Here is a 10,794-nt window from a genome sequence, read left to right as displayed (position 1 = left end):
ATAATTTCATTCACAGTTAAATAGTTTTCTTTTCATCATCTGATCATTGTGCTATCTATGCAATTTCATTATCAAACCTCACATGGGTGAAAGACGGTTATAGCCAATATTACTTTGTATTAAAATCTCCTCCTGTTTGCTGTATGTGTGGTCTCTCTCCACCCCACGCTTCTCTAAAAAAGGGAGCCGACAGACTGCTTAGATCCATTCAGTGCTACTGTGCCCACAAGATAGAAAAGTCCTGTTCCTGAATGAGAATATCCTAACTTCCAAACAAAATGGATCTTATTTCCGATACACTGAGATAAATGCACTGCTCCATTTTAATAAATGGGTACAACAGCCACACAGACACACATCTTTACGGTGAAGGCTGTATACGTGGCCACACTTGTCTTATGTCTATTGAACCCATGTGAAAAAAAAAAAAGGAAGAAAAAAGAAAACGTGAGAAAAGACAAAACCAAAACGTGGTGATTAAAGTGATTAAATACTAGGCTGAATGTCTTCTTTACTGTTAAAAAAGTGTATTGCGACGTGTACAACTATAATCGCTCTCTCATCGCTTGAAATGTGTTGAAGGAGGGGGGAGAGAGGAGGGGGGTCGGGAGTCGTTGGTATACCAATAGAATCATGTACAGATTTACAGTTATAATGCATTTATCGTCACACTCAACAGATGGCAAAATGGGAGGGGGAGAAGGCAGGAAACGATATAGAAAAGATTCATCCGTCTGAATTTGAACACCTCTGCTGTGGAACCAATGCTATGTTACTCTCTTAGAAAAAGAAAGAGAGAGAGAGATAGAAATGAGCTTATGTGCGTATGTAAGTATGTATGTATGTATTTATGTAAGTATGTATGCTTGTAAGTGTGGTACCAAAATGTTCGACCAATAAAAGTCTATTGGGATCAAGTTGTACTGGTTTCTCTGACGGTGGAGGCAGACTTATTTAACCGAACATGGGGCTGAGTATGGTGGTACTGGTGGCAGCGGTGGGCGCCTGGGTGGTCGGGTCGAGCGCCCCCCTGATGGTGGTGGTGGTGGCGGCGGCGGTGCTGGGCGTGGCTGCGTTAGTCGATGTACTGGGAGAGCCAGCGGAAGCCCTCTCCGTAGCCCTGCCTCTTCAGCACGCTGCACATGAACACCTCCAGTGGTCTCGTGTTCAGCTCCTTCATGGCAATGTTGCCCTGGGGGGGAAAAGAATCAGTTTCTTTCACTCAGCAAACAGGTGAAGAAGGGAGACAGAAGTAACACTTGGTGCTGTTGTGGATTAAGAAAAAGTAGTGAAGTTTTTAGTTCGGGGACAGGAAACAAATCTGTAGAAAGCTGAGATACTAGCTCTAAGATTGAAAACCTCCGGTGAGAAAAAAGTAAATTCTGCTGTCTGCACAAAGGCCAAGACACTCTAAATCCAGTAATGAGGAAAAAGACTAAAAGCATGAAATTTCAAATGCCTTTATTATCATGGCTTAGAGGCAACGCGTTTCTCACCGGAGGTTTTCAATATTAGAGCTTGTATCTCAGTTTTCAAAAGCTAAAGATTATAACCTTTATTGGGGTCAGTGTCAGAAGTAAGGGTTAAGAAAAAAAACAAAAACCTACTGCACTTACTGAAAGCCAAAACTTTTTTTTTTTTTTTTTTTAAATTCTTTTACAGGTGGGTGTACATATTTAAAAAAAAATAACAACATTTACTGTGTTTTAGGCAACAAACCAACCAGCTAACAGTATTTTATCCAACCAGGATTGCAGGGACGCTTTGACAATGTAACTGAGCCTGGTGATTTCGACATCAGTGTTTCCAGAATATTTTGGGTTGGGGACCCAAATTCCCATAATCCACCTTTGGGTTCTGATGCAGTCTTGAAGTTTCCCTTTTCATCCAATTTCTCCACAGGAATCTCATCTTATCTTGTTTGTACAAGATGTTTTGTTAGACTTACAATACTTTGGAGTAGGTTTTCAAAATGAAAGTAAGAAAGTAGTGCTGACTACAGGTCCCCTTAGTGGCCAATTTCGGTAGTTGGCCATTCATGAATGCTGTGAGGTACACACACAAAAAATTGGAAATGTTCTACCCCGGTGAAACATCACTATAAGGAAAACTGCTTTCTAACACGATGTGGGGGGGTTAGTAGTGGACTGGGTGGCAGATGAGCGCTGTCTCTCCTCACCTTGCCTGTTGTCTGTCCATACAATCCAAATATCTCCCTTAGCTTCTCCTCGCTGATGGCTTCTGGTCTGTCGATCTTGTTGCCCAGGATCAGGATAGGCACGTTTCCAATGGTCTCGTCTGTCATTAGTGCCTGAGAGGACAGAGGAGGAGTTACTTTTGGGCCAAACCATAAAGCCAGAGGTTGTCGCTCTTCTTCAACCTGCCTTGTCTACTTCGACTTGAGTCAGTTATTTCCTACATTTCTCAGAATGACTTTCGACAAGTCCAGAGAACAGGCGTGAACGTGCCGAGGTTGGCCTTTACAACCAATGAGCCTCAGAAGTTTGGCAAAACTGATTTAAAAATATCTTTAATCCTGGTGCATACATGTAGAAACTGTCACAATTAACATTAAAGGGATGGAAAATGTAAAAAAACAAAAAAAAAAACAAGTAAAAAAACTGAAAACACGCTGATATTGTTCTTTAAAGGCTGTTAGGATATGACATCAGGATCAGAAAGGCCAAATAGTAACTTTAATTAACTTGAAGTAACTTTGTGTATAACCTGCTTGGAGGGGCGGGGTTTCTCCAATAGTACAAAACCATCAGTAGGAGAAAATTAAGACAATCACAGAGAAATGTTTGAAAGTTAATTTAGTGTGACACCAACTTAACTACCATTATCTCAACTTTCCTGAGGTGGTAAACACCAATTAGACCCGTAATTTGTGATTTGATGTTAGGGGAGTTCTGCACCGTATAAAAAAAAAAAAAAAAGTTCTGTTGTGTGATAGCGGTCAGGCAGGTACTTACATCAAGTTCTGTTTTTGATTCGGCCAATCTGGGGTGATCCGCACAGTCCACAAGGAAGACGATGCCGTTGATGGCGGGGAGGTAGTTTTTCCACACTCTGCGGGCTGGGTGAACAAACACACACACACACACACACACAGAGAAACAAAAACAACAGTAAGATGGTTTTGCATTGTGCTGCTGTGACACATGCAACAACAAAACAAACGGCACGTGTGCATGCACACACACACTTTGGACACTGACCATGGTATCTCATATTAGCCTAATAGTAAGCAAAGGTTGTTGATAGAGGAGAATTCCCCTTCTGTGCTGCATGATTTACTTTTCCTAACCCACACATTTCCTCGTGAACTAAAATTGATCTCAATCATTATTATTCAGCGACACTAAACGGATCATATCAGCAGTAAACAAGTGGTATCACAGCATCCTGAACACATACACATTATGAATACAAAACACACACACACACACATACCTTGTGCATGGCCTCCAAGATCGAAGGTGGTGAAGGTCATGCCAGCAATCGTCAGCTCTTCCGAGGCTGGTGGAGAAAAAAAACAAAACAGTTAAAGCTCAAAACTCATCTGAAAAGTCAAGCAGCTCAGTCATGTGTGATCAGCAGGGTGGTGCAGTGATTAGTGATTGTAGTCTTTCAACCAGAAGGCCTTAGTTCAAGCCCCTGTGAAGCAGTGGCAAAGTCCCCCTATTGCCCTGCGAGGCATTGTGGGTACTGGAGTCTTTGCTGTCACAACACAACAGAAGATCAACTGGCTGTATTTTCTTCAATCTCAACAAATGAAGATGTGGCTTGGTAGGTATCTTGAAAATTATGTTTCTGACCAACCTGTTGAACAATTCCAAGTGGATTGATTACTATGTCATGATTTGAGTTTTTAAACCGGTCCCTTAGCTTTCCGCAAACTAAGTAAAGGCACACCAAATTCATTTACTTGACAAATTTTGTGTCGTTCTGATCTGTGGTTAATGAGAGGAAGATTTTTAAAAGGTTTTTCAAAAAATCCAAAATGGCGGCAAAAACAATTATGGCCGTCATTATGGGTCCTGGAGGCAAAAATGTTCAGCACCCCCTGTGGGCCAATCAGTGCCATTCTTTGTGTTGGTTGAGTCACGGCGACTATATGTGCCAAATTAGGGGAAAAGTTACCAATCTAGGTCTGAGTTATTGGACTGAATACATAATAATAATAATAATAATCCAATAATAGGTACATAGAAATATAATAGGTTACAACCGCTTCAGCAAACTAAAAATGGCCTTCAACAGTAGTTTGCTTAAGAGTTATCAAACCATGGCAAATCGAGAAGTGTCTAGGAGTAAACTGTCCAAATTTGCCTGCATTTATTTGCATGGCTGGCTTTCAACAAATAACTGACTGAGTGTGCTTGTGTGTGCGTGAGTGCGTAAGTGTAGCACCGACTCACTCGGATGTAAAGTTGGCACATGCTGTCCCAATCTGTCATCTTTGAGCATGTGCAGTAGCGTCGTCTTGCCAGCATTGTCCAGGCCAAGAAATACTAACTTGCCGGATTTCTTGTACAGTCCTGAAACGAAGCCAGAAAACGTGAGAACTCAAACTTGGAAACGATCCATCTTTTTCAGATGGGTCGTATCGCATTATACATCAACGCTCAGTCTTTGGAACCTGCGCAAAAAGGAAAACTGTCACCGCATGTGGAAACAGGTGCTCAGTCTGATAAGAAAATTAATAAGTTTCAAGGCTGTCAGGGTTTACGAATTGTGGTTTTGAACCTATAATCAATCAGTCAATCAATCGACTCGGTAAAAAAGGTGACACTTGACAATAAAAAGTTGTCACGCTGAGACTTGTTCTCAGGCATGCACAGGATCTTCACAAACGTATAAATAGATCCTTTTATGCGAGATGAAAAACACAGCTGGTGCGCACCACCTAGTGACACAGCCAATCACTATAATTACACTGCATGAACATTGAAGAAAATTAAAAATAATGAGCCGCCCTCCCCAAAAACAACTTACGCCCTTGCATTCTTTATTGTGCGTAATGAGGGGGGAAAAAAGTTTTTATCTGTAATTTTATGTAGGACGGGTGCTTGGAAGTACAGTACTGTGCAAAAGTCTTAGTAAAAGTCACATGTAAAAGAAAAAAAGTAAAATGAAGATGTTTTCAAAAATAATTAAATTAAAAGTTTCTAAATATCAAAAAATGTACTATAAAGAACGGTCTACTGACACACTAATGCAGAAAAAAATGAATAAACATCTAAGACACAATCTGCATAAAAACTCTTGGGTGCCTAAGACTTTTGCACAGTACTGTATGTTTTACTTTTGATTTCATGTCATCTTTTGGTCACAGTTAGGGTTATAGTAGTCAAATGTTTATCACAATAAAACCATTAATTTTAAACACTTTTAAGCTTTTTAAGCACTTTTTGCTTTAAGGGGTAATTTGACCAGATTTTACTGTTATTTTCATTTTACTGGCTGAACAAATAGAGGAAACTCAAACCCACTTCTTCCTCAACTTCTTTTCTCCCCTGTATCTAGAACGAGGTCACGAGTCACGACTGGGCTACGTAACGCATTCACCATTCTCTGAGTCAGTGTAGTGATACCAGTGTATTTATGTCGAACTGACTGACTCAGCTCTCCTGGACGTCATTATTACTCACAGGAGCAAAAAAAACAGCAGCACCACACTACCTGTCTGACAGGGTGAGCAGGAGCAACCACTTCACTACAGCAGCGCTTGACAGAGAAACTAGAGCAGGAGACTCTGGGGAGGAGAGCAGCTGGTAGACACTACGAGATTTTCCACCACATTTCAATCTGATCAGTCCGTCACAGACCAATTTAGAAGACTGGAGTGAAAAATCACACGATGTCACGTTTCTCAGAGGAATTTCCTTTGGGTGCCTTTTCGTATCCACACAGCATATGTCATTTGGTCGATGCTTTTAGCCGAGGCACTTTGCAGTAACATGAGTGCATACATCTGTAGCATGGGTGGCCCCAGTGGGAATCGAACCCATAAGCCCGGCAGCATTAGTGCTCTAACCAATCAGCTACACAGAGCCATTTCAAACTATACAGAAGCATTTAAAGGAATGGTGACCATGGTTGATTGCACCATTGTGCTTCTTTTATCCAAATGGACCAGACTGGAAACAGGCCAAAAACTCTCTTGTGACATCTTTGCTTATTTTCTAGCATACGTTTGTAAACAGCATGTGTTTAAGGTACTGCTGAAATACCCTCATCTTGACAAGGGCTTTAGCTGTTTGTTTGTTTCCATGAAATCTAGTAGTGTGCATCAGCCTTTAAGGAGTGGTGCCTGCCTCTTTATCTGGGTATTTGTGTTTCAGATTAGCTTGGCAGTGAGGCACAAAGTAAACCAACACCTGTAGAAACTCTGCTTCTTACTGCCTTCTACCACAAGAGGGACAACATGGGTTTCTAGGAACAAAGCCTACTATTGTGTACAACACTATCGGCCCACCTTTTCACTGAACACCCGGGCAAGATGTAGGAGAGACCAGCAGTTGTAACAATTGAAGCTGCTCTTGTGATCACTGAAGACATTAATCAGGACATACTCACATAAAGGCCTCTAGAATTACAACCTCATCCACAGAGTTACATAATAACTTTAGCAAAAGCTTTGTACGGTTCCACCATTCTGGTTAGACATGGGTTCTACAATTTCCACTTAAATAACAAAGCAGTCAGCCTTGTATGCAATCACCTATTTACAGTTCTTAACAGTGAAATGATGTTAATTGTGTGTTAGTGTGTCTGGTCACCAGTACTCACCTAGAAACTGCAGTACGCCAGTGAAACTAGTATAAAACCAATCAAATAGGAATGACATATCCGGAGCTGTTGAATCCTGAGAAACAAAACAAAACAAAAAAAACACAGAGGTAAGAAGACATGAATTCATACAGAAGACCAAACACAGGGACAAACACTTAAACAAAACAATGATAATAATGAACGTCAGCCAGGACATTTTATTTTGGCTGTGAGGACAAACCTATCTTGTGACATGATGTGACGTATACCTAATAGCGGGGTTCAAAATCTTGGGAATCAAGTAAAAATTAAAGCTGCAAGCAGCCTCGAAAGGTATTCACAGCGTGTGACCGCCCAGTACAGCAACCGCCTCTGAAAATCACTCAGGACCGGTGCGAGAGGTGTCGACAAGCGATCGGGAGTGAATGCAAGTCACCGTTTATGAGTAGATGCTGTTAATGTGTGATTTCTGGTGTTAGCGGTTAGCTTAGCACAAATTGAAATCAGTACCGTGTGGTCGTTCTTTGGGCTATCAACACCAACACAACTTGGTGCAGTCCCTAAAGGTGCAGTCAGCGATGTGCCCACTGAGTTTCAAGGTCATAGGCCACTGTGAAGTGGACTTCTGATAGATTGAATTCAGAATCTGATTGGCTAATAACTTTTATTAGCCATTTTTTACCCGATCATTCCGAAAAGTTTTATTTTTGTTCGGGCATGTCCATGAACCATGTATACCAAATTTGGTGTCATTTGGACATACGGTTCAGGAGGAAAAGACTGTCAAAGGTTTTTCAAAGTTTCCAAGATGGCGGAAAATCTACCCAGACGGACCTTATGGGTCCCAATTTGAAATTTGTTCAGCATGCCAAATGACAAAAACGACAAAACTGCTTGGAGACCTGCTTACCAGGAATTGCGATGTGTGCGCCAAATTTGAAAACTTTTGACCAATCAGACTAGGAGCTAGAGCCATTTACAATAGGGGAATAATAATAATAATGATAAGAATCTGACCAAAAACAATTAGACAAATTATCCCATAATCAAACGTGTTTCGGTGAGGCTACTTTATATGGTCTTAATGGTGGGATTTCAACAGCCACTTGTAATTATTATTCACTGGATTGATATCCAGATCTGACGATGACTGATATCACAATATTTTTTTCAGCTACACAATCTAGGCCTAAATAACGACTACATATCCCTCATGTTTGATAATATATTGTTACTTGCCTATGGCTTACTGCTGAATGTTCCTGGAAAACCTAAGAGACTGAGAGAACAAAATGACAAGTTTAAGTATCAGACTACAGAACAAAGGGAAATCAGTAAGGCGCCGCTCCCCACAGACCTCATAAACGTGAGGTCTCTCAGTTGTGAGGAGAAGCAATCTGCCTCAACCTATCAGAGATTTTAGCAACTTGTGATAAGAACAATGACAGTAAGTGGCTGGGTTTCTACAGTCATGATTATCTTGTTCCTGTAGGACTCTTTGGACAGAAGGACAGGCGGTTCAGAGCAATGATCACACACAGTCTGACAGATTCTTAACAGCCAAGACATGCGTTCTGTTCGACACAGCCTATCTGCGAGGGCCTTGAGAGTGCAGCCTATTATCCTGACTAGACCCGAGATCCACTAGATCCTGACTCAAGATAACCTAACCAGATTGTGTTTCAATCAAAACAAAATGGAATTGAAACAGGGCCTGTTCTAGCCACATAAAATCAACAGCCTGCTGTCTGGCTAGATGCAACAGCTTGGTGCTTCTGTGTGGAAACGCTCTCTTCTCATTCACTTTCGAGCTTCCTTTTCACTCATCCGAGAGACATGTGATCAAACGTTTCAGACATAAGTGTCTCTTGTTCGTGAAAAAGGAGAAGGAAAAAAAAAGAAGGCAGAGGGAAAAGAAACTTCCTCTGTGACCAAAGGAGAGGCTTTTGGATACAGGAAAGCTTTTTTTCCACGACACCAATATGTTTGCCATAGTAGACACACACTATCTCTGCTTCTTCATCTCTGTGACAGCTAGAATGGCATCAGAACAAGGTAAGCCGGGGCCGACCTGTAGTCCTCGTTGCATAACATGCAAACAAGTCCAGGGCTAAAGTATATGGTAGCCAAAGGTCAAGACCATGCAAATACAGCTGAATTACACGTCAGCAACTACGCTCCAGTCCCCTTTGCTCCCTCCGCTCGCACCAGCTGGCTGCTACGACACTGTGGGTTGGCACTGGAAGCCGGCTCCCACGTGTGGCGTGATACAGCTGTGGATGCCGGTGAAACGGTTTGACAGACCTACAACCTACAACAACCACAGTAAAATACAGCCGCATGCCTAGCTCACACACAACCCTAACCCTATCAAAGCTTGAGAGTTCAGCAAACCAAAAAAGTGTGCATTAACCAGCCCGTGGCAATGAAAATGTTCACCAACAGACAGCAACAAAGACCGGTTTTAAAGGATATGTTGTTGTTAAATGAAGGTGGTCACGCTAGTAATGCCTTCAGATATAACTGACTTGAACACTTTGGCCTCTGCAAAACAAATATCTGTCAGTCAGGTTAAGGACAATTACCTCAGGTAAACATTTTCAGCAACAAAAGTTTACAGAGGGGGAGACAGGAGCCGCATTTGTTAATTCAAACAAATCACCTAAGCTGCAGGTTCTGACAGTTTGCCCTCATTAACATACAGTAGTCACTTCAATCACTGCTAGTTTTCTAAAGCATTCTACCTTTGAATTCAATCTCTGAAGCAAACAGTTTCCTCACAGTTTGAAAATAACGTACTTATGCAGATATTGGAATAATAAGGAACCATTACATAATTACATCTAAAACATTTAATAACAAATTAAGATAATCTGAATAGTGGGGTTCCAAGTTTTCCAGAGAGGCACAGATTCTACCTATTCCATTATTTCAGCCAAGTAATATGAATCAATAATAATTTCCACACAAAAGCGTAAAAGCCAAGTACCAAACTACTCTAAAGAGACCAAATACAGATGTGTATGTGAAAAAATAAAAGGAATGGATGCGGTCCGATCCGGCTGTCAAACCAGTCTTGTTATAATAATCACATTCAACGTTAGCTAGCTAACATTTAACCTAGCAGCGACATTACATTGATGATCGCCAGCACATTCCGCACTGGCTAAAAATCTAAAATGTCAAATTTTCAGAATGATGATGGTGAGATCATAGTAAAACATAGAGGTTTAGCGTTTATCTCTTAATGTTAGGGTGAGGCCGGGCTAACAGGTTGGCTAGCTGGAAGCCAGTAGCTACGTGTCATGTTCTCCAGGAGGCGACGTTGCATCAACAGGCTCCAGTAGCGAAGGGAGAAAAGGGGTAGCTACATTAGCTAGCCAGCCGCTAGCTAGAAAATACTTAACGATGGCGCTCAAAACATCGGGAACTAGTGAAAACGAGAGCACGTTTTCTCTCATTCGCAGATATAAATGTAAAAAAAACATATCAGCGAGCTAGCTCCAGTTTATATACAGTTTGAGGCTTCCTTTTAGCTATCGAGTTAGCCAACTTGGTGTTAGCAATGCTAGCGTAGCATCGTTAGCAGCCATGATAACTTGCTAACCGCACAAGCTAACAGAGATGCCGAGCTTTCACACGCACTCTTTTCCGATCTTTCGTGAGATAATTTATCCGAAAACTTACCCGTTAGTTACGTGTAGATGAATTCACTAAGTGTGTTCGCTTTTATAACCATGAAAATTGGTCCCCCGGTCAAAAGACAGCCTGCAAATTCAGGTCTTCTTCTGCTTTCGTGTTTTGTTACTGACTGAGCCACGACACTGCAATGGCTGTCCAACAACTCCCAAATTCTGCCTAGCCGCTTCCTGTTTATGTTTCACAGTCATCTTTCCGGTAGGTGAACAAAAATGAATTGAGACGGTGGTTTCATTTAGTAAATACCACACTAATATTAACTGGCACTTTTCGCTAAAATATTTTACTGGGATAGACTGGTTAAAATATATGACG

The 10,794-nt window shown here is 41.4% G+C and overlaps 1 protein-coding gene across 2 annotated transcripts; it reads right to left on the bottom strand.

Moving 5' to 3' along the window:
* Positions 1–488: 488 nt before the first annotated feature.
* Positions 489–10,623, bottom strand: sar1b (secretion associated, Ras related GTPase 1B). 2 transcript variants are annotated; one of them, XM_071543082.1, is made up of 8 exons: positions 10,468–10,623; positions 8,020–8,059; positions 6,799–6,874; positions 4,425–4,544; positions 3,457–3,522; positions 2,976–3,079; positions 2,180–2,311; positions 489–1,192 (listed from the first exon to the last, which is right to left on the bottom strand). In XM_071543082.1, the coding sequence occupies exons 3-8, from the start codon at positions 6,854–6,856 to the stop codon at positions 1,076–1,078; spliced, it is 597 nt and encodes a 198-aa protein (XP_071399183.1). In that variant the 5' UTR covers positions 6,857–6,874; positions 8,020–8,059; positions 10,468–10,623; the 3' UTR covers positions 489–1,075. The 2 variants fall into 2 exon arrangements, with proteins under 2 accessions (XP_071399183.1, XP_071399184.1); XM_071543083.1 differs by lacking the exon at positions 8,020–8,059.
* Positions 10,624–10,794: the final 171 nt, after the last annotated feature.

This window comes from Centroberyx affinis, unplaced genomic scaffold (assembly GCF_046629955.1).
Source record: "Centroberyx affinis isolate AG114_WGS23_722 - 3 ecotype Tasmania unplaced genomic scaffold, CSIRO-AGI_Caff_v1 ptg004218l_1, whole genome shotgun sequence".
In the NCBI taxonomy this organism is placed as follows: Eukaryota; Metazoa; Chordata; class Actinopteri; order Beryciformes; family Berycidae; genus Centroberyx; species Centroberyx affinis.
The sequence above is the reverse complement of the archived record's forward strand: the minus strand, read 5'-3'. Positions and strand labels throughout refer to the sequence as shown.